We start from the raw sequence: 24,561 nt of genomic DNA, 5'->3' as shown, positions 1-24,561 counted from the left end.
GTTAAGAAGTTACTTGTGAAAGAGTTGGTTAGACAACTGTCCCTCTGAAATATGAGCAGTTACACAAGTTCTTAACTTTGAATGTTTTTTGCCCTTCTTAAAAGTGTGTATATATAAGGTTGTTTTACTCGCCTGTGAATTGGTTCCCCCTCTTCCCAAAAGTATGCTGTTGGCTTCACCTAACTATTTCTTTCAGAATATGTGTATAGGTTTACCAACTGGGTCTTGCTTCCACTGACCTGCCGTATAGCCTGTCTAGAATAAGTGTAGCTTGGGTTTACTTAGTTTGAATAACTGTGTGCCGTTAATGTGGATTGTGGGTTTTTACTAACCTGGGGTCTGCCTTGTGCCATCCTAAAATAAGTTAGAAAGTTATTGCCTACCTTAGTCTGTGTGCCACTGATCTGAAAAGCAACTGTAATAGTTTATTACAACATTAGGTCATACTCATCTGTTATAACTGAGGGTTATCCTGAATATAATTTGACACAATGGGGTCTTGGGGTATCAACTTAAAATGCTCTGCGCCCATTTTCAAATGTCGCAGAGCCGTGAGACTACAGAGATTTACCCCTGCTACCTAAAACTATATGCTGGATAAAAACTGATTCTCACGTGCTGCGCCACTAGAAAATGTAAACTTGTCATAAGATTTATATCTTTGTACTCCTTTATTAAATCATAAAGCCCATTACTGAGACACACGTTTCGGCACGTACCATGCCTTTATCAATCAGGACTCATTTCAAATAAGATTTCATAATTGGACACAAAAACCAAGTTTCCAAATTAGTAACATGACCAATGTTATCAACAATCAAAGTGTATGATCAAATGTAAAAACAGTTAGTGAAAACACATTAAACTCATTGTTACAGAGAGATTGAAGTATTTGTGGATGAAACAAAAAGACAAATACATAATTGGCAATGTCGGATTAATATGGTAGTAAAATAACTCTATTACTTAGATTGCCGCTGGTTCCTTACCAGTCTTTGTTCGTTTTTTAATTTGCATGTGACCTGAAAGGTCTAAAGTTCGGCTTTAATTGGTACCAAGGGTTAAATCCCATCTCTAGAAACCTATGGAAAAAGTGTAAACTAATGCGTATTGGTATGTAACTTATAAATGCACATGGCTGGAGTTGATAAACGACCCATCACTATTTGTGTGGGCCGTTTTACGTAATGTGCTAATGAGAACGGGCTGCTATTTTAAATATATTTGCTTAATAATTGTAACATCTTATGTGAAGTGTACACAGGTTTCCATCTATTCTGTACTGTCAGTTAATGTGGCGTACCTCATCACATCATATTAATTCGTAGGCGTATTGTTACCATTACATTTTTCCTTTAGGACAAAATACTAATGTTAAAATATGCATTGGTTTCCATCTAGTCCGTACCTCAAACAATGTGACATCCCATTAATATTTCATAACATGTCACGCTAATGCCGTTCCGTGTCTGGGACAGCATTTCTATCCCTAAGCGCTCTGAGAACAGCTAGCGATTCAGAGCGTGTTTAAGGGCTTACCTTAAAAGTTCCATGTCAGTATCTGCGTGTCGGCAACACTGTGGCTGCGCGCGGGCTAGCACCATCTTATGTTTACTCCTGTTGGTTTAGATTGTCATGATAACCGTGGTAGTTCGCTAGTCCCTTGTTTATTAGTTTCTAGAGGCCCGGGACTTGCACGGCCGCCATATTTTGGAAACCTGACTCATGTGCATTAATAATGTGTACGAAATCCTGCCCTTGTTCTGCCTGATGCAAATTCAGTATATTTACCACAATTGATGTTGATTTTACACTTAACATTTGTAACCTGCAATATTATTATAAATTCATGAGATTTGTAAATATTTGTACCATTTTTAAAAAATGGTAGTCGTGACGAGTCATTTCGGAGACAATTATCTCTAATTCAGGCTGAATTTTCAAATGTGTCACATAGCCATAGGTCTGATAGCTTGAATTAGAGAGAATTGCCTCTGAAATTACATTTTTTGTCACGACTTTACCATTTTTTAAATGGTCAAAATAGTTACAAATCATGAATTTATAATAATTGCAGGTTACAAATGTTAAATCAACATAAATTGCAGTAAATATACTCAATTTGCATCAGACGGAACAAGGACAGGATTTCGTACACATGAATGCGCATTAGTAAGGTTTCCCAAAATATGGTGGCCGTGCAAGTCCCGGGCCTCTAGAAACTAAAAATAAACAAGGGACTATCGAACTTCCATGGTTACCATGACGATGTAAACCAACACTGGTGAACATAAGATCGTGATAGCCTGTGCGCAGCCACAGTGTTGCCGATGCGCAGAGACTGACATGGAACTTTTAAGGTAAGCCCTTAACGCGCTCTGAATCGCTATCTGTTCTCGGAGCGCTTGGGGATAGAAATGCTGTCCCAGACACGGAACAGCATTAGTGTGATATGTTAGGAAAGATTAATGGGATGTCACATTGTTTGAGGTGCGGACTAGATGGAAACCAATGCATATTTTTAACATTAGTATTTTGGCCTAAAGGAAAAATGTGATGGTAACAATACGCCTACAAATTAATGTGATTATGAGGTACGCCACATTAACTGACAGTACAGAATAGATGGAAACCTGTATACACTTCAAATAAGATGTTAGAATTAGTAAGCAAATGTATTTAAAAATAGCAGCCAGTTCTTAGTATCACATAACATAAAACCACGCCCCACACAACTAGTGATGGGTCGTTTATTAACTCCAGCCATGTGCATTTATTTAGAAGTTGCATACCAATACGCATTAGTTTACACTTTTTCCATATGTTTCTAGAGATGGGATTTAACCCTTGATACCAATGAAAGAAGAACCTTAGACCTTTCAGGTCACATGCAGATGAAAAAATGAACAGACTGGTAAGGAACCAGCTGCAATCTAAGTAATAGTTATTGTATTATGTTAATCTGACATTGTTAATTATGTATTGTTTTTCTTTTTGATTTAATGTTTGGATTTTTCATCCACAAATTCTTTAATCTCTGTAACATTGTGTTTAATGTGTTTTCACTAGGTCTGTACCGAATAGCATATTTAGTATTCAGCCGAATACTGAATAGTTTGTCAGCTATTCGGCCAAAGCCGAATATGAAGCCGAATAGTTGATTTATTTAATAAATCATGTTCCAAACTTCAAAAAAAAACTTATTAAAAAAGAACCATTTAATGCATTCTATACTTTTATTTCTCTTCACTGTAATTAATGTAGCATCTTTATTTAAAATATAAAAGCCAGAAATAAAGCAGATTTAACCAAAATGAAGGGACCAAATGTACAGTAAATTATTGCATATTTAGTGCCAGTTAAAGTAGGAGGCTTCACAAATACAAAAGGACTGCCTTTGTGAGTCAGATGCATTGCATTCTCTATCCAGTTGCAAAGTCGATGTGGTCGAGTTTTGAAACTTCTTTGCAGCTCCCATAAAAATGTACAAAATGGTTCATGTTGGCTCATGCAGGACACAAGTCAAGAGGAAATTGAAATGCGTGAACTCCATCTCACAACTATTCACCCCACCCAATCAAATGCTGCTCACTTTTCACTTATCCTAGCCACTCTTTCTCGCCAATAGACAAACATATGCAACTTATAATTTCCTGATGATAAAATATCAGATAATGTTAAACTCACAACTCAAGTCCTTAAAAAAAGAAAAGGGGGGACTATGGCATACGCATTGGGAAGTGACATGACAGGAACTGAAAGTATCTATGCACATTTCTTTAAGTTTGATTTTTCCAACTGAAAAAAGTGCACATTGCATATAAAAATTCACCAAAAGAAAAGATGTTCCTGTATTGTTGCAGGCTAAGTATAAAAGATGAGCACCTTTTTTGTCTACGAATCTGTAACAAAACATGCCCCAAAGAGCAGATTACAATATAAGATATTTTTCGGCTGTGATATAGCAATTTGTCTGGTCGAATTCTATTCAGTTTAACAAACTGAAGTCTATATTTGCCTTTCTGAGTTCATGTTGCATTGTATTCAAATGAGAATTTCAAAGTATTCGGCCGGAGCCGAATAGCTTTTTTCAGCCGGAATTCGGCCGAATACTTAATCGAAGCTCAAGTTCGGTACACACCTAGTTTTCACTAACTGTTTTTACATTTGATCATACACTTTGATTGTTGTGCTAACATTGGTCATGTTACTAATTTGGAAATTTTTGGTTTTCTGTCTAATTAGGAAACCTTATTTGAAATTAGCCCTGATTGAAAAAGGCACGTACGCGCCGAAACACGTCTCAGTAATGGGCTTTATGATGTAATAAAGGGTACAAAGATATAAATAATCTTATGGCTCAAGTTTACCTATTCTAGTGGCGCAGCAATTGTGAGAATCAGTTTGTATCCCGAATATAGTTTTAGGTTCATACTTTTCCATGAATTTGTGTTCCACTGTTGAGAAAAGTATCCTGGGAACAGGGTTGGTTTACTATGTGATTTCTGCACTGAGTGTCACTGCATAACTGATGGGGGTCTTCTACCCTTGAATTACTGTGTAATCTAAAAGTAACTTGCAGTTTTACTCCCCCCTGAACAGGTGTTATATTCCAAATATGTATGATTGAGGTCTGACTTGCCCAGAACTACTCTTCGTATTCTGAACAAGGTCTATGCTTTGGTCTGTGTACCTTAAGTATTGAGTTGGTTTTTATAATTGTATTCATATATTATGTGATAGTACTTATTTACCCAAGGTTCATCTTGGCCTACTTGTATTAAAATAAACAATTTATTTTTACAATAGTTTCCTTGGACCATATGTATGCTACAATTTCTTGGTACCAAGCACTATAGCCCTCTCTCCCTCCTGAGATGAGCCTGGCTGCTCTGGCCATGCTACCTCATTCTCAGGTGGTACAGCCTTATACTAAGAGTGGAGCTTATGTACTGCCTTAGATGAAGGGTTTTATGAAGTCTTGGTCAGACTTAAGAAAAACTGTCCTTACAGAGACCAGCACACCCCACCTTATGTAGAATGCTGGGGAAATGCATGGTACCCCCCTTACTCACTGCTCCAGTAACGGGTATGTTATTGAGACAAGCTAACCATTATGGCTGGTGGCAGTGGACCTACTTTAATGACTTTTTATATTGCATGCAAGCTGTCAAACCAGCCACTGTAATGCACAGAAGGGTCACCATTCTGCTAGAACTGTGGCTTCTTTATTTTCACCATTTGTAGTATGATTGTCCTTTCTTGGTCCTTTTTTTCAGGCATCTTGGTTGGGGGAGGTCCTGGTTGAAGTTTTGGCTTCAGGGCTAACATTTTGTGTAGAGCACAGAGGCTCCAGAGTGTCTGTGAAGGCAAGAAGTGAGGGAGGAGTCAAACTCCAAAGCCCTTGGTCTTCTGGTGTGCCTGAGCGTAACCAGTTCCTCCTGGGGGGGGGGGGGTGGCTGTCATGACTGGACAGCCACCTGCCCCTTTCTGTAAAATGCAGGGAGAGTTTGCAGAAGTTGTGTGTTGGTTCCTGTATAAAAGTCAGATTCTGGAAGCTGAAGAGAAAAGTTGACCATTGGAGCTGAATGAGCCATCCCACAGTGTGCTGTGATCTTCGTAGGTTGCAAACAGCCAATACCCTGGGACCTCGAGCCTGAGTGCTGTGCAACATCTTCCGAAAGTCTGATTCTCGCTGAAACTTTGGACTCCTGCTGGACCTCTGTATCTCTAGAGACACGCTTCGACTCCTTGAAGTCCCCTCATCCAAGTGCAAGACTGAAATACCGAGGATAATCCGACCAGCGACAACCGTCCTTCATCTGGTACCTTGAAAAGGGCACCAAATCCAGAGCCGTGAGAAGCACCAAAGAATCCTTTGCTGGGAACCTTTTCTGTTGGCTACTGTTGCAAGTTCCCATCCAGTTTCCTTTCTTTTGTCACCACAACCTAGAATCCAGAGACTGGTCCTGTGCTGCTGCATCATGAAGGCGTCCACCTGCAAGCTCTTCACTGTGGAGGTGCTGTGTAGGCTTGGGTAAAAGTCTTGGTCCTGTGTGGCTGAGTGGGTGATTAGTGTGATTAGGAGCTTGCCCATACCGTGCATCTAGGGAGACTTCTATGTGGTCCCTGAACACTTTCTGCAAACACTCTAAAGTCTGTACTCGCTCACTTACAACTTGCTTGACGAGATATACCCTGGAACTCTTGACTTTCCTGTGCCTGTGCCCTATAACCTGCCTACTATTGGCCACTAGACCACTAGTGCCCCTCTTCTGCCACTGACATCACGCATGCTTTGGAATATGGAAGGACTCTTAAGTATATGGACTCGGACTAGAAAATATAACCAGTTTGCAAAGTACTTTCTTGTTAAGGTGTTGATGTGCAACTGTGATTCCTGAAACCAAATGAGTTACAAAGCGTCACTGAGTTCTTACTTACGATTGATTTGCTTAGAGTCCCTCTGAACAGTGTAATGCGTCATTTACTTTTTGAATTGTCGTCCACTCTTCTAGAAAGTAATGAGTTGGTATGTCTTCATTTTTCTTGAAACTGAATAAAATATAGAACCCTTCCAATAGGGTTTACTCAACTTGAATAGCTGCTGCCATTCTAACAATGTAAGGTTGGGTTTTGCCTACCCTGAACTGCTTAGGGCTTTTCTAAAACCGTCTTAGAGTTCTCCCTTATCCTAGAGTTGTATCCTTCCCCAATTGAGTTACTCTTATGAAAAGTATCATTGGTATAACAGACTAGTCTATTAATAGAAATAGTGTAAGGGTTTATGACCAATAAGGCTTTACTCACCTTGATTAGCTTGGTGCCATTCTAAATGTGTATCCAGAGTTCTTACCTATCCATGAGTTGCTGACTGCCCCTCTGAAAAGTATGTTATTTACTTAGCTTTTTGTTCTGAAAAGTAATAGTTTTGTAATTGTATCCATTCCTGAGAGAAGAGTTTTATATGTTGCAAAGTGCTTCTCTTTTAGGTAGTAGTGTAATCGTATCCATTCTAAAATCGAGTAACTTGAGCAAGCGCCAGGTATACTTGTAACCGTTTTGGTATAACTGTATTATAGTATTCCTGAAACTGAATAACACTGTAGGTTATTACTAATAGGCTCTGCTTACCTTGAATTACATTCCATCTACTAGATGTGGTTGTATTCCCCATGAATCGCCTACCACCATTCTAAATGATTGACTAGGTTTTACTCAACTTGAACTGCATACTACTATTCTAAATAAGGTTTATACTTTGGCGAGTGGTCAAGTTTAAGTCTCAGAAGGGGTGAACCTGGTAATGGGTCCTCTGAGTACACAGTGACAATTAAAAGTAACACACTTAAACAGTTTGGAAAATACTTGTTTGTTTATGGCCATATAACACTGAGAAGTGGCTTCTAGCATGTACTATCACACAGTACTAAATAAAAAGATATACAATCACTGGAGTAGGACAAAATACCAAACCCCTGCAAAGGTAGTTAAGTATTAGTATACAGCACTACAGGGCCACAGAGATGCAACACACACTTTAAAAGTCCATCCCTAAAATGTTATGGGGCCTTGTGCCCTAAAGTGCGCATTTATCATATTTAGCCTGTTTTACCTTAACCATCTGTTTAAGTACTACTGCATTCACTGTAGTGCCCTTATTGGGCCACCCTCCCTCTAGCCACACTTGGCCTGACTCTAGCTGGTTAGCCAAATCTCACATTTTTACTTTCATGTGTTTAACTAGCCATACCTCCCACTTGACCTGGTTGCTTTGTAAACCATCAGTTTAACTATTCCTGCATTTACTGTGAATATTAGCTTGCATCGCATGTAGACAAAAGTGTATCTCGACAGAATTGTGAATAGTAGCTTGCCTCGCATCTAGACAGAATTGTGAAGATTAGCCTGCGTCACACTTAAACTATGAAATAAACCATCTGTATCACTATGTGGAATTGTGTAGATTAGCCACATAGAAGAATTAGGGATTTGCCAATGCACTAACCAACTCACTCCTGCTCCTGCCTACACACCACCACATACGCCCAGTAGACTAGCCAACCTACACACTAACACAGACCCAACACAAGTAACACAAGCTTACAACAAAAAACCTGGACACTGGACCATACCCATATGGATACAAGAAGCCTGGTCACACACCCTGAAAGACCATCCAATCTACACATAAAACACACACGCCTATGTAAGTCATAGAAACAACCCAGGCATTGGACCATACCCATCCGGAGACAATAAGCCAGTGCATGCAACCAACCATCTGCAAGCCAAGGCACACAGTTGCCAGTTTCTCCTGCTTCTGGACCTATACTATCACTCTTCCCTCACTAACAAACCCAATTCTCTTTCTTGCAGAGCCTATGACTGCTTGGTGATTGCCCCTGGGTGGTAGCGATGCACGGTATAAATCAACCTACCATAACCAAAGTTCCATACAGTTTTGTGAGATGGAAACAAATAGTGGAGGGCTTCTGGGGTCCAATGAAGAGGTCCAAACGGTAGAGAACAAGTAATTGTTGGGGAGAATTCTCAAATGTGCGAATTCCCTTCACCTTAGAGACCCCCGGCAACTTTGCTGGATTTTGAGGACTTGATTTTTTTTACCTGGAAAGTGTGAGCCTTTTTTCCCACTCTTTCATGTATTTTGATGTGTTTTACTCTTGTGTCCTTTGATTATGGAGTTTTAAGATAACTCCATAGGCATCTTTCCATGTGTGTTACACAGCACCCTCTGTTCAGTGACACATGGATGCCTTTTTAGACTTCCCAAAGGTTTAAATACCTTCTCTGGGATAAACTGTTTCCCCGAGAATGCAAAGTTAAATTGACTTTACTGGTCTTTTTAAATTCCTAGACCCAGCACACACGATCTTCCTATAGAGTGCTGGAGGGTTTACCTAGTATCCCCTGTGTCTAGAAACTCATGTAGCAGTCAAATTCTACCCTTTTCTATTGAAATGGCTGGTGGAAGTGGTTTTACAACAAACTACCATGATTTTTTCCGACCGCGAACACTGGTAGCCATTTTTTCAAGATGGCACCTAAAGCCCCTTTGTTTAAACGGGTCCAGGTCTTCTTTTTTCACAATTATTTCGGAAAGGTCCTTCTATGTCTATGCACGCCAAACTAGGTTTGGTCTTTGTTTCCATGCCTTTGGCGGTTTTCAGGACTGAAGACCGTGTCTGCGGTGGGCAGGAAGTGAGGGAGGTGCCCAAAACTCCCTGCACTCTGGCATGATTCGCTGGCTGACTGCCCGGAAAGGACAGCCCCCCCTGCTGGGTGAGTGGCAGCTAGGCTGGAATGAAAGGGAGAAATCTGTTTAAAAGGCTAGCAGAGTCGACCACTGGAACGAAAGAACTGAAGACTAGCTGTAAGAGGACAGCTGCTGCAACTCCTGGACCGTTGGTTTGCCCGGTGAAGCCGTGCTGCATGTCCGAATTGCCAAGTTAATCTTGACAGAGAAGCCCCTTCAAGGACGACTTCTTTCTTTGAGTTGGTGGGACCAAACGACTGGTAAGCCACCTGGATACGATTCTCAGAGCTGGTTAGGATTAACCAGGGGGAAAGACACCAGCTTGTGTGCTTGACTACAGCTACTCGAACTGAAGTGACTCCATTTTGTCAGCATTTTCCGACGATCCTCTGCAGTGCAGGAGTCCCCCGACATCCTCCCTCTTGTCCCCACGGCTGAGGCTCGAACAGTGAGATCTACAGGCACTGCCAGGAACCAACGTCTTCAGCTGCATCTTTTGCTTCATATTAAGGTACTGTGCCAACCCGATTGAGAGAATGCATATCTCGCGGTGAAAGTTTGTGGAACTTTCCCAACTTGCAGGCCTAATCGGCTTCTGAACCAACCTGATTCTTTTTCGTACAAACTACTTTTGAGAACTTTGGCAAAGACTTTACCGTTTACTACAAGAACTGCTCTTTCCTATCCACGACACTAGTCCATTGACTTTGGCCTAGGCCTAGTGAACTGAATAGAGTCCTCTAGTGAACTGAAACTATTTGGACTGCCTAAGAAAGTATGTGATCTATTCTATTAACTTGTGCATTTGCCCTTCTATTTAAAGTAACTGAAATGCTATTTTGCTCCTATTTCAGGGCAGCCTAATTTGCTCAGAAACATATTGGTTTTGGTACCTTGAGTATAAGTGTCTACTTGAACCACTGTGGTTGTAAGACCTCTGTGTAACCTCTTTTACTGCTCACATTCCCTCTTGAGATAAGCCTGGCTGCTCAGCTCGCTACCACAAACTGTGTAGTGCAGACTTATACCAAAGATTTGTTTTGCTTACACCTGTAGTCCTAATTGTATGTGGTCTTCCCGAGGGTACTGCATGCAATTCTGCCCAACAGTTATCCTAGCTAATGAGTGTCCCCCACTTTTGGAATGCTTGCTCAAGCAAGCAATGGCAAAGACAAACTGTTGTAAAAGTTACCAAACATTTAAACAGGAGTTGGGTGTTAAGATACGTACTGTTACAATGCACCCCCCCGTACCCTGATTCTTCTAAGGACGTGGCAGGTCTTCTGAAGAGGATCCATGGCTGCTTTTCCTGCTCTCGGTTACAGTCCTGGATGCCCAGGGGTGTGCAGGTTTGAACACTTCTCCGGTTGGTGACAAAAGCTGGTGCAAGGTCTTCGGCATTCCCCAACCTGAAGAATATGAAGTAGGACCCCTCTCGGCACAGGACTGGATGCAGGAAAGCTGTTTTGAATGACGGCCACCAATGCAGGGGGACACACTTGTTGGGGGTTGCCTCCGATCTTGGGTCCCCTTGATGCTGTAACCACAGAATTTGGCAGAGATGAGTTTGGAGCACGAGCTGTCTATTCACCCCGAAATTCCAGGCATCAGCACGGAACAGTGGCGTCTGCAGCACTGAAGCCCAAAATCGGAGCTGGTGCATCCAATGGGTAACCCAGAGTCCCTTCCGAGGACTCTTCCCAGGACTCTAAGCTGATGTCTGGAATGGATGTTCCCTCCACTCAAAGGGTTGAATCTCCTTGCAGGACTTCTTAAGATCACCTACAAGACGGGGCTCTTCCAGGGCTACAGCAGAAGTGGGTCACCAGTCCTTCCAATGGTTCCACTGTCTCCTTGCATTTCTTGCAACTGGACGGGGTACTTGACTCCTTCAGGTTTCTCTCAGGCTTGAGCCGGATCGCTTAAGTTCCGGAAGCTCATCAAAACCCTCCTGTTCTCCTCTTCCTGCACACTCTCCTCTTTACCATGCATTTCCCTTCCCACCCTAGTACTTTGCGTTAGTGCACACTAGCACTTTCCCCATCCCCCCCCTTGCCCTCGCACTTCTTGTTACTGCACTTGCACAATCTGAATGTTGCAAGGCCTATTAGGACTGTTATTTCTCCCCTGCCACACCCTCCCTTTTTGTCTTGTGGTGCCTTGAAACACTGTTTGTTGTATAGGCGCCTTACAAATATCCAATAAATAAATGGGTGCAGGGGTTCTGTTCTCTTATTCAAAAGCAGTCAAGGGCTGGAACTTCCATAAGCCAAAGATCTAGGGCAAAATAGTGTTCCCCATTGTACTTCATTGTAAGATGCATTGTACGGGGATACCAAGTTACCAAAGGTGGCAACAAAGTAACCAATCTAAGGGAAACAATGTTTCACAATACTGACAACCTGAATAACATGCCAGTTTCCCCATTGCAAATTAACAATTTCAGGTCAGATTAAAAAACATAAAAGCAATACGTTTGGGGGTCCATAAAAATGATGTAGGGAAAGGTGGCAGCACCCTGTTGATGTGGTATAACCTTTTTATTTCTACAACAGAACATTTTCTGAGTTGCTATAAAAAGTGACTTTACTTACTTGAACTGTTAAAGAATTGTATAATTCTTTACTTATGGGTTACTCCCCGAAGTATTGAATTTGATTTCTATTGTGTTGATTAGTTAAAATAATACTTACCTGAATAACCTTATTTTACTATAGCTGCAAGTGTCCGTCTCTTTGGGCCTTTGTATTTACCGAGTTCATTGTACTTTCTCACAGCTCCCATCTCCCTCCTAAGGTAAGCCTGGCTGTTCTGCCATACTACCAAAACTTTGAGTAGTACAGACTAGTCTAGTTTGATAGTCTTACCAGAGGTAGACTTTAGGAAAACTCCCCTAACAGTTTACAGTTGAAGTGTTCTTCTTTAAATTTCAAGTAATGGACCAGTGGCAGCAAGGGTCCAGATCAGTTTTTTACCCATCTGTGTTCATACAACGGGCCCAATGTGAGCCAATGTCTCATCCTTTATGCCACTGCACTGTGGCTGGCAGTGGCATTTACATTATATAAAGCTCTATTACTTTCTCAACTGAGCATATGTTTTTATTAATTAGAATTGCTATCTACAATAAACCCATCTTTTCAAATGTGTTTTTTTTTTGCCTAAAATAATTTCCAGTTGTGTTTACGACTTCATAAAAGTATACATTGTACAATGGAGCATACTGATTTTCTTGGCCATAAACTGCAGCAAGTATGGAATTTCCAGCTTTTATATCTTGTTACACATTGATGTGCAGTGCTGATGCTCCCAATTGCCTGCCATGTTTAAGTAAATTGGTAAGTAAACTTGTGTCCAAGTGTTTGTTTCAGTCTCCTGGTTTGCTCCTTAATCCCTGACCTCTGAAGAAGTTTTGGATTATGTCGAGAAGCTGACTCTTGTAGCAAAGAATCTCTCCAGTCAGAAAACTGAGGTAAGGCCCAGTACCCCACTTGCAACAGGCTGTCAGAATGTGGTTGTCATTTTTGGGAGCTGGTGGGGAACCCAAAGTCTGGATCAGATATCACGTTCTGATAAATGACCGTCTGATTTCTATTTCAAGCTTTTGTTCTCCGAGCATTTGCATCTTGTCCAACTGTCCTCAAAGCTTCAACCCTTTCTCTCAAAAGTATTAATTGTTTAATGCCATGCAATATTTAATTGCAGAAAAATGCACGGTAGCAAAGACCATGCCTCTATGCAGTCAGTGACCCTCACTAACTGATCAAATGCAGGTGCTGTGGTGGATTACACATTCTTAAGGAACTGCACTTAAATGTCCAATCCCACGCTGGATGTTTTGCAATCTGTTGCAACAGCTAATGTAAAAGACGAGTGCTGGCAATAATTTTGAGCTTTTGGGGAAAGCTGCATCCTTCAAGGATCTGTGTATGTGTTGGGTGTAGGGGCAGTGTCAGGCTCAAAAGGAATCAATGTGGGGCCAACCACTTCACCCAACCAGGTGGGTTTGGGGGGGGGATTTTTGTAGGGTAATAACATCTGGGAAATGAAGATGGGATACCTTTGCATTACCAAGAGTCACCCCTATCGGTTGGACAAAATTTTCTCCTGACACTTGCCCTTTTATTGGATCTGCCTTTTTTTGTAGTTGCCCCTTGAAAGGAATAACTTCTGAGTTCAATTGGCTTTCTCTATTTGATCTCTGCTTCATTCACTATGTGTTCCTGACAAATATTTTTCAGACCTGCATCTTTTGCAGTTTTCGGTGACTGACCCTTGGCACCTGCATTTGTTGTCTTGGGAACTTTTCATCTGGTGATGGTTTGTCTGGGAATTAATGGGGTTGCGAAGGGCCCATTTGTCTCTGAGGAAGGGACTGGTACCACAGGCTACTGCTTGTCTGTCTGTTGGCATGATCTTTTTGAAACAAGACCACTCACTGCCAAGGCTGACTACGTGCATGCATCCATGAGTACTACCTGGAGAGAAATCAGTAAGCCTCAAAGGCTTTTTTCACTAACAGACAAGCTGTTTACCCCAGGAGAAGTACATGCAGTGGAAGGTTCCAACCTGTGTTTGCCCCCCACCCCCTTTAAAAAAAGTTGTCTACCTCCTTCCGGGGTTACAGTAGTAAGAGTACATAAGTGGAAAACTGCAATACTGTGGATTTAAGGATTTTATGCGTTTCAGTAAGGTCTGGTCATGACTAAAGCCCATGAAGAGAGCAATAGCCGGTTCCATTTTCTGCCAAGAGGGAATCTTTCTTCTCAAATCGAGACCTAAATGCAAGCCTACAACTTCCCATTTAGATAGTAGTGGTTGGTAAATATTGCTTCATTAGAGAACCTGAATTTACCCTGTGATGTAGTTCCATGTTGCATAACAGAGTAGGTCTAGTTCTTGCATCTCTCTAGGGGGGTATAAGCCAGACTTCCCATCTAGGCAAGGGTCCTGCTACACCAGGGGTGGGATGGATTTGCTTAGAGGTACTTGCTCACAGATACATTCTGCCCATCAAATGTCTTGATGATGGGTTATATTGCATACTCCTTGACTGTTTAGTCCTGCATCAATGGTGCCAAGTGCACTCTGGGGTGGTTCGGGCCTTCTGGCATATAGACTTCTACTCGGACTGCTGCTATGGGGTTTGTGAATCCTAGGGATCAGATGGAAAAGATCTCCTAGCAATCTATTTCCCTACTCTCTCAAAATGGCTGCCATGCGCCACTCTGTGCAATCACTCCTCCAACAACTGCTAATGTGGCAAGCCTTCCTTGTTATCCATGTTGGGGGAGTTTTCCTAAAGTGGTACTCGTAGTAAGACTTTAGTAAGCTATCCCAGTGGGTTGTAGATCCTCAACTCTTAGCATCTGTACTAGCTCAGGACCTTGGTAGAGTTGCAGAGCAGTCAGGCTTATCTTAAGAGGAAGATGTGAGCTGTAGGTAAGTACTGAATCTTAGCTAGACGGGTGCAATAAAGAAGCACTTACACATATATATTTAAAGTATATATATTTACACCAGAAACACTAATACTTACAGTAGAACACTTAGGAATACTTGATAATACACTTCAAAGGGCACTTTCACTTTTGTGTGTTCGCGGTTACGTTTGTAGCACCGCTAGAAAGGGAAAAGACAATGTTATCGTTTTCAGTTACTCTGCACTCATGCGGTTTTCAACGGTTTGTAAGGTAGTACATTTACTCTGTAAACAGAGTAAAGTCTCTTAAAGGCTGGAAAATGGTCATTTAGTGTAGCCTGAGCTTAGTTCAAGGTTCTGGAGACCGTTTCGTCACCTGGTAAGTCTTAAGTCCAAAAACACAACCATAGCTAAAGGCAGTCCATAGACGGATAGAAGTCTTGACAATCAGCAAATAACTGAGTTCCTTCGGATTTCTTCCAGTGTCTAGAGTTATTGAATCAGCAAGTTGACGACTAACCAAGGATACCTAACTGACTCAATAAGGGGACACAAGCAGTGGTTTGGGTCTGAGGTAAGGGGTTTTGGGGGTGTTGCTCTGGACACCCCTACGTGCACTCCAACACTCTGGAGCGACTTCTTGGAATTGGCTAAGTAATACCTTTTTCCCCACAGTACCTTATGTTAGAAGAAAATGTTCGTGATGGATGCTCCATGATGTTGCATCTCTGGACCCGACCTCCGGATTCCTTGGTCTGGTAACTGAAGGGAGGACAATGGAAGGAATCTCTCAGCACCAGTCTAGAGGGAGGACTTTTAGCACAATTTTCAGCAATTTCTTGGTCCACTCTGCGGTTTTTGGCACCTTTTTCTGCAGCACCAACAAAGGACACAGATCGCCCAGTCAATTTCCTTTGCTTCCTGCAGTCCCACATTCTGGTGAGAGGGTCTTTGAGAGTTTGATCGGATCTCTGGAGTGTCCTAACAGGTTCAGCGAAGATTTGCCTGGATTCGGCCTTTCCACAACACCTAGGGAAAGGAGTATGTCCGTGAGGGTGAGGTGGTAGATTGTGGTAGATTGTGTCAAATGCAGCCAAGAGGTCAAGGAGGATGAGTCAGTGTCAGCCAGTCCATAGCTGCGAGCACCGTCATATGCAGATTTGCGTAGTTGCGGAAGTCTGGTGTTGCTACGGATGTGCAAAGCAGTCTTCTGAACATGCACTTTGATGGCACGCATTTGTTTGGCAGCAAGGCTGACGAGAGCCTTGAGGTTGCAGACCTCAAAAGCTGCAGCTAAATCTTTGAGCGCAACTGTGTGACAACCTCCTCGCCTTTTAGTCCTAGGCGACAGCAGTGGAGGGGAGGTTCTTTTCGTTACTGCTCCTCCTTCAGTAGAAAGAGAGGGGCTGCCAGTCAAAGGGGTCAGCGTAAAATTGTGGTGGTCGGGGAAATGGAGGTACCAAAGCCGCTCAGGCAGCTGCCTCTTTGCCTTCAGGCACTGCTGCAGCTGCTCCAAAACAGTCATGAGGCAATGTCCCATGGTTCGCTGGTTTGGGGCAGCCCGTCTCAGGATCTCGAAGAGTGGCGAGCCATTACTTTGGATGCATGGATGCTGGATACTATCGCCCACGGCTACTGCCTTCCCCTCCTAAAGCAGCCTCACAACAATCCACCGGGGAATCTCTTTGAAGCTTCTGGATCTGCTCCTTGGGCAGGAAATATTGACCCTGCTAGAGAAAGGTGCCATAGAACTGGTGCCTGTAGCAGAGAAGAAAAAGGGATGGTATTCACCTTTTCTTTGGGATAAAAAAAGACTGGGGATCGAGACCCATCTTGGACTTTCGTTGGTTGAACAAACGTCTCAGGAAAGACAAGTTCAAGATGGTCACACTTTCTCAAGTCCTCCAGGCCCTACAACTGTAGGATTGGTTGGTGTCCCTGTACCTGCAGGATGCTTACTTTCATGTGCCGATTCATCCCAAGCACAAAGTACCTGAGGTTTGCGGCTTTACCATTCGGATTGACGTCCGCCCCGAGGGTCTTCACCAAGCTAATGGCGGTGGCAGCATCGTATCAAAGGCGGGGGGGAGGGATTCACATCCACCCCTACCTGGACGACTGGCTGATACATGCGTGTTCTCACAAGGAAGCATGGGATTACCTCGGTCTCACCTGCTGCTCCCTCCACAGGCTGGGCTTCTCCCTCAATTTCAAGAAGTCTCATCTGATGCCTTTCCCAACTGCTCCAGTACATCGGGGCTGTGTTGGACATGTCCTTGGAAGTGCTCACCTCCCAAGTTGAGGGCTCATCACATTGTGTAGATAGTGGACAAGTTTCAACATGCCAGGTCTCCCTGCTTTCGTATTCTTAAGGTTGCTCAGCCTCATGGCATCCTGCAATTTTCTGGTGTCAGAGGCCAGGCTGAGGATGAGATCCCTGCAATGGGTCTTCAAGATGCAGTGGTTGCAGTTCTCTGGCAAAATGTCGGATCCCGTTCAGATGCCAATCCCTCTCACAGGATCTTCTGTGGAAGGCCAACAAAGGGAACCCGATGAAGGGGGGAGCCGTTTTGGCAACCATGGCCGGAGGGGACTGTAGAGCTGAGGGTCATCAGGCTAGCCCTGAAGGCTTTACTGCCGTCTGTGCGGTCGAAAGTGTCCTGATCATGACAGACAAGTGGCCATGCATTGACTCAACAAGAAAGGGGGGGTAGGGTCACTCCCGTTGTGCAGAGGCAATGCAGCTCTGTTTCTGGCCTATCGAGCAGCGAATTTCGCTCTCGGCAGTTCATCTGGCCGGAGAGGAAAATGCGGCGGCGGACGCTCTGAGCAGGATCTCTCACGAGTGGGAGTTGGCTCAGGAAGTCATTCTGGAGATCTTCACCCTTTGGGGCACCCCACAAGTGGATCTCATCGCCACCAGTGCCAACCAGAAGTGCGGGAGATTCTGCTCAAGGGAATTTCCTCTGAGAGGAGCCTTAGGAGATGCATTCGTAGTGGATTGGTCATTCCCACTGCTGTATGCGTTTCCTCCAGTCCCTGTCATTCCTCAAGTGTTACGGAGTTTCGGCTCCCACATGATCCTCATTGCTCCGGATTGGACCTTCTAGAAATGTCCATCTGCCCTCAACAGTCTTCCCTACCTAGAGGATCTGCTCCTGCAAGAGGTGGGTCAGGTTCTCCATCCAGAGGTCAGGACTCTCAACCTTCACGCTTGGTATCTGAAAGGTTGAGGGTTAAGGATTGGGACCTCCCGGGTGATGTGATGTGATGGAGGTGTTGCTTGCAGCCAGCCACAAAGTCCCTTTGCCGTAAGTTTTGTGACTTGGTACACAGTGTTGACCCTTTTCAGTGTTTCATTCCTATGGTTTTGTCTTTCTTACTTTCTTTGGCCCACAAGGGCCATCAAGTAGGTACCATTTAAAAAAATTACCTGGCAGTGCTGTCTGTATTTAAGATCTCGTCTGAAGAATGTTCTAGAAGATTCCTTTGATTTCTTAAAGGACTGACATGTGTTTCCACCGTCCCCTTTCCAGTTGCTGGTTAGGGATTTGAATTTGGTTTTGAAATTTCTAATGGGTGCTTTCGTTTGAACAGTTGCACTCTTGTCCTTTGAGATTATTGTCCTTCAAGACTGTTCTTGGTTTGCAGCTTGCAGAGTGAGTGAATTGCAGGCGCTTTCATATAAGCCGCCCTTTACTGTGTTCCACAAGGACAGGATTGTACTAAGGGTACATCCTTCCTTTCTACCTAAGGTAGTATCTGAATTTCATATGAGCCAGAAAGTGATTCTTCCTTCTTTCTATCCTCCTCCTCATCCTGGTAAGGAAGAGGAGCGACTCCATCGGTTGGATCCTAGAAGGGCTCTGAGCTTTTATATTTCTAGGATGTCCATGGTCAGACAATCAACTTTGTGGGAGATGCTGGACACCGATTGGGTCAGGCTGTTACCAAACAGACCTTGTCCAGGTGGATTATCCTCACCATTACTGAATGTTACTGATTGGCTGGTAAAGAGCATCCTGAAGGGTTGCAAGCTCATTCTACTAGGGGCGTGGCTACTTCCACAGCACTAAAACTGGTAGTTCCTACTAGGAATATTTGTGATGCAGCCACATGGGCTTCTATCCACATCTTTGTTAAACATTATTCCCTGGATACGATCCATGGTCAAGATATGGTCTTTGGTAAGGCGGTTCTTTATTCTGCCTTCTGTTTGGGTACTCCAAATTCTTTTCCCTCCTCAATTTTCTGGTACTGCTTTGGGAGTCTGTCAAAGATGTGGAATATGTTGGAGGACACAATCCATTTGAAGAACAAGTTATTTACCAACTGGTAACGTTCTTTCGATTGGATGTTTTCCAACGTATTACACATCCCCTCCCAGCCTGCCCCTCTGGAGAATTTTCTATGCGATTGCAGCTTATGTTTCCGCAAGGCTATGCAGACAAGTAGGCATTGGATTGGTGCCACATGTTATGGGGGGGGGAAACAAACTGAGGCTGCGGGCGCCGTGTGTACTATTCATAACATCCGGTGACGTCGCCCTCGACGGAGGCCTTCGAGGAACATCGACCTGATGCATTCAACGCAGGTCGCACTCTGTCAAATTCTGGTACGCTGCTGTGGACATTACATGTCAAAGATGTGGAATACGTTGGAGGAACATCCAATCGAAAGAACGTTACCAGTTGGTAAGTAACTTGTTCTTTAGCCCGTGGAGTTGTATGAAGCTGTGGGTGAGGTAAGGCAAGAGTAGGAATTTAGCTAGCAGAGAATTGCAGTCTGTGTTGCAGGATTGTTTCTCAGCGTGAAGTCTATGAGCTGAAGTTTGTGGAGGGTAGTCCCTCCCCCGCTCCGCTGTTCACAACCAGAGTATCTAGAGGTGAAGGCCTTGTGTGCGGTGGGTTGGAAGTCGTTGGAGAACCATGTTTCAGTGATTAAGAGGATGTCTGGGCCTTCAGCAGCGATAGTCTAATAAAATGTGTTTTATTTTTAGCGACAGATCTGGCTTTTAAGTATGCATGAAAGATGGTGGGTTGTGCAGGGAAAGTGGGTTCGGGGGGGTGGGGCGGGTGGCACTAGAGGCTGGTGTGACGAGCTTCTAGGAGCGGATTCAGTGGGGAGGAAAGAGTAGGACAATGTGGAATAGGTTCAGGAGAGGGGAAAGCTGGGAGGAGAGATTCTAAGAGGGGGTATGGAAATGGTCTAGGACTGAGGCGGATGAGTGCTTGTGAAGGGGTTCTAGTGAGGGGAGGGTGGTGGGAGGTTTTATTGAGGGGGGCAGGAGGAGCAGGCTAGAGTGGACTCCAGAGGGAAGAGTGGGGTAGGAGTGGTTGGAGAGTGGAGAGGAGGGGAGGGGCGTTGGCATATAGGTGGGTGGCATGGCAGAGCAGGGAGGGTGGGTTGGGAATGGGAGCCAAGGTAGTCTGGGTGTAGGAGGGATGGATGAAGAGTTCTAGGGAATGGAGGAGCAGGAGTTTCCATATGGAGAGGGGTGTCTGAGGCCATCAGAGGCTTCTAAAGACAACTGGTTGTTGCAGACCTTGAACTCCTGACCAGACCCGGCTGAAGCGAACAGAGAGCCTTGCTTCTTCCAGCGATTTGCGATTGACTGGGCCTGTTCCTAATTTATGGGGGGGATGTGATTGCTTGGATCTATTGGCCTGCGCACCTCCCCTTAGGGTTTGCATTGGGTGCAAAGTCCTGTTTACCTTAGCACAATCTGGGGCTGGGTCAGTATTAATGTGGGGAAGTCATTAAGACTCCCAGGGGTGGTAGTTGCTACTCTTCAAACCAGAACTAGACTTGAGGCTTTCTCCCATTGGTTTCTATAGCCTGCATCGACTAAACGTTGTACTGTACCTGCCTGAGCAGTGTCCTCCTGGATACTCCCCTCCATCCCCCAGAACATTTTGGTACTACTAAAAGTTCTTCAGAGACTTGTGGTAGACTAGGGTTGGATTTATAAAGTTGTATTTCATGCTCTTGGGCCTACCTGTGAGATACCATCCCTTGCTTCCTACTTTGAAAGTTTTCATTAACTGTCTAGCATAGTACTTAAAAATAGTGTATAACTCATATTGGTAACCAACTGTGAATTGTATTTATGCACTAAAGTATTTTTACATCCTGTGTTTTTCGAGTGGACTTTTTTGTGCAGGATTGTAGTAAGGGTGTTATTTTGATAATTTAGCTGTAATTCTTTTACTTGCCTGTTCTGATGAGTGTTGTAATACACAGCAGTACCGTTTTCCACCTTAGTTCAGCCTTGCTGCTTGGTAATGCTACTACAGTGAGTGGCTTTGCTCTACTGGGGTTGAAGGAAACATTGCTGACCTCAGGTTGGCTTTTCCAGGTTTTAGCCCAGATAGACACTTTGGAAAGCTTTCCTAAACTTTTGTATGGGCGTAAAGTCCTAACACTAGCTCTCCCTTCACTGTAGTGAGGTACACAGAACTCTGAACATACACTTAGTCCAAAAAACACAAAGAATAAATCGGTTGTACTCGCACTAGAATAGCCTTTTCTGTTACAAATCGCATAGTAAAACCATCTGAAACATATATGAAAACGTTTCCAAACTCATAACTTTTAGTAACTTTGTTCCAGCCTGTGTTAGAGCTCAACCCTCTCTTGCAAGAGCCTCACAATATTAAGAGGGGATATTGGGCCACCAGTGACCAGGATTATTGCAGGAAAGGCACAAAGACGGTGTAAAAGGTTCAGAGTGGCAGTCAAATAGGATCAAGTAACAGGTTTCACAAGTCAAGAGGTTTCCTTGAAGGGTTGCCCCAAGGACCGGCAGGATTGGAGTACAATGGTTGTCCACCCCAATTTAACTCTGTGGGAGCCCAGGAGGGGGTGCACGGTACAAGTAAACTACAGCCCCCAGGAACACTCAACAAAGCAGGCTCAGGTAAGATTTTCTAGGAGCGGGATGATAACTGGGAGTGAAGCAGCTGCTGCAGGACAGTTCCAGCAGTGAGGTGACAGATCCGGTCACAGGTTTCTGTCTTTGCAAAAGAAAACTGACTTCGGTGGATCTGGTGACAGCTCTTCGGGAGACACCCAGCAAAGGATCTTTGCGGTTCTGGCTTGTTGGTGTCTTTTTTCAAGTGTAAATTAAGGACGGATATCACGCCGGTAGACTCTTCTCGGTCCTCGTCTCGGGTGAGGATACTTTGGGGAGATGGCTCGAATCTCTGCAAGGCTTGGCAGGATGCCACAAAGATGCAGGGATGCAGCGCAGGTCCCTGGATATTGGTGAATTGCAAGCCGTGGAGGTTGCAGCTCTTCCAGGGATGGCACAAAATGCAGTACGTCTTGGGACTGGTTAGGCCAACCAGTCCAAGGGAGGAAGTTGTTTGGGTCTTTCCTGTTGCTTAGTTGAGGTCTGGACACCAACGGTTACTCAGGCTCTGGCGGTCGCAGGAAGTTGCTTATGGCATCCTTCTTCGCAACCTTCTGTTCTCCAGCATGGGGTCTGGCATGGATTCACATGCTCATGAATATTCCCCGTCGTCAGGCTGGGAATCCTCGGTAAAGAAAAAACCAGTATCAGTTTCGTTTCTGATCTGTCTTTCGTAGTAGTAACCAATCACTGGTCTCTGCGTCATACTGACCACAGCCAATGACTGCCCTCTACCTAAGCACCGCCTCTGGCAGCCATCTTCAGATTTTTACCGCACGTTCATGTGTTGGGATCCTCGTGCTATTGCTCTCGAGCGTTAGTGCTATTCAAGTTTTTTCTCAAAAACTTCGTTTTTTCGGTCAAAAGAGCCTCAAGCTCCACCGACTCTCCATCCGATCAACAGGGACCCGTGTCGGATTCGTCTGCACCCCTCAAGGGTGAAGATTTCGTTGAGCTACGCTTTTGGAGGACTCCCGAAGTTTCTCAGGCCCGGTCATGGCCCAGGAGAAGGGAAGCTCGACGCCCGGAAAGCTGTTCAGGGTCTGCCCTGGATGCCAGCTGCAGAACGTCTTCAAGGAGGACGAACACTCCGTCTGTCTTTACTGCCTACATGAGGACAAGACGCACGTGGAGAAGGACTGTGCGTTTTGCGGCAACATGTCGGAGCGGACCATGAAGGACCGCCATCAACGTCTCGCCAACTGGCTGGAAGGGAAGAGCCCGTCCGGCGAGAAGAAGAGGAAGAAATCCGAGCGGTCTTCTAAGACCTTTGAGTACGCCCCGGCGACGGGGGTCCAACATAAGGCCAAGCACCGCGAGTCCGCTGGCACCGGGAGCGCCGAACGGTCGGGCTCTACGGGCGCCAGGCTGGGCGCACCCTCCCCGGCACCATCAACCACGAGCCAACGCTCTGGGTCGGGTAAGATGAAGGCCGAGCACCCGGCGAGGCTCCTAGAGAGGCCCCGGTCGAGCTCGAAGGCGGAGGGGGAGCGAGGCACTGTCCCCCCCCCCCTCAAGGATAAGGCGGTGAGCGCACCTAAGGTGGTGAAGGCCTTAATCCATCCGGCCAAGCCCTCTATCGAGTCTGTCGCGGCGGCCCTGGCTCAGCCTGTGGAGGCTACGCCAGTGGTGGCGACCTCGGGGCTCAGTCTCCCTGCCACCTCGGAGGGAGTCCTCTTTTGTGCCCATCGATAGGACCCCCGTGAAATCCCCCGTGGGGAAGAAAAAGGGGGGGCAGGGCGTCGTAGATTTGGCCTCAACCTCGGAGGAGGAGCTGGTCGAAGTCTTAAGCCACGGCCTCGGCGTGGAAGAAGACCGGCCCGTCGGGATGGATCCCGACGCAGGTGACGACATCGTCGAGGGTACCGACGGGGCCCCTGATCGCCCGTCGGATTCCCCTCTGCCAGCGCCGCGAGACAGCTCGGCCGCCATTTTGTTGGCTATACAGTCCTTATGCTCAGAGATAAGGACGAGACTACCGTTGCCGACGGAACCTCTCCCGTCGGGGGACCCAGAACCGTGACCTTCTGGGGTTCCCCCTACCAAGAAAAGAAGGATCCACCCTCCTCCTCCTTTTCAGCCGTCACGCCCCTTCCAGCCCTCCTCCCCGTCCACCCGAGGGGATGATACGGGGACTGACACGGCACCGACGGGTACGGACGACGAGGTATACGACGAGGATGTACCGTCGTCGCCTCCCACCAGGGCTTCTCCGCCCGACGAGATTGGATCGTTCCACTCCATGATCGCCAGGGCATCCGAGCTTTTCCAACTCTGCCCTGAGGAGAAGGAAGGTTTCCTTTATCAGCGGCGCGAGGCCAAGAGGAAGACGGTCCTCGCAGTGCCTCTATTGGACGACATTTGGGATGAGGGCCTCACCCTCCTCAAGAACCCTTCCACGACGCCAGCTAGAAGAGACCGGTACGAGAAAAAGTACCGGGTCCCGGACACGGCCCCCCCTGTGCCTCCGGGCGCAGCCTACCCCGGACTCCGTCTCCGCGGCGGCCAGGAAAAAAGCGGGGGGGGTGCGGCCTCCACATCGACTTCCCCACCGGACGGCGAGGGAAAGAAATTGGACGCTATGGGACGCAGAGTCATCTCGTCTGCAGCGACGACGATTAAAGCTGCCAACGCCTTGGCTATTGTGGCCCGATACGACAGGGAGCTCTGGTACAAACTGGCTCCCCTGCTGGACCTCTTGCCGGACGACAAGAGGGCAGAGGCCCTGGAGATCCTGCAGGAAGGTGAGGTGGCTTCGGACCACGCCATTACCGTTGCGACGGACATCGCCGACACTGGGTTCTGCCAGTTGGGCAACAGCGTTTGCCTTAGGCGGCGTGGGTGGCTCAAGGCTACGGACTTCCGTCAAGACGTTCAGACCAGAGTCCTGGACATGCCCTTCGATGGGAACAACCTGTTTGGGAAAACAGTGGACGATTCCCTTCAGGC

General features: G+C 45.5%; 1 protein-coding gene across 1 annotated transcript in view; it reads left to right on the top strand.

Moving 5' to 3' along the window:
* Positions 1–24,561, top strand: part of DBF4B (DBF4B-CDC7 kinase regulatory subunit) — a 437,979-nt gene that overhangs the window by 161,496 nt on the left and 251,922 nt on the right. The window contains exon 6 of the mRNA XM_069634269.1: positions 12,685–12,749. Coding sequence (XP_069490370.1) covers positions 12,685–12,749 — 65 coding nt within the window. The remainder of the gene's footprint in view (positions 1–12,684; positions 12,750–24,561) is intronic.

Source organism: Ambystoma mexicanum, chromosome 13 (assembly GCF_040938575.1).
Source record: "Ambystoma mexicanum isolate Mex_15411 chromosome 13, UKY_AmexF1_1, whole genome shotgun sequence".
Taxonomy (NCBI): Eukaryota; Metazoa; Chordata; class Amphibia; order Caudata; family Ambystomatidae; genus Ambystoma; species Ambystoma mexicanum.
This window is presented reverse-complemented; position numbering and strand designations above follow the sequence as displayed.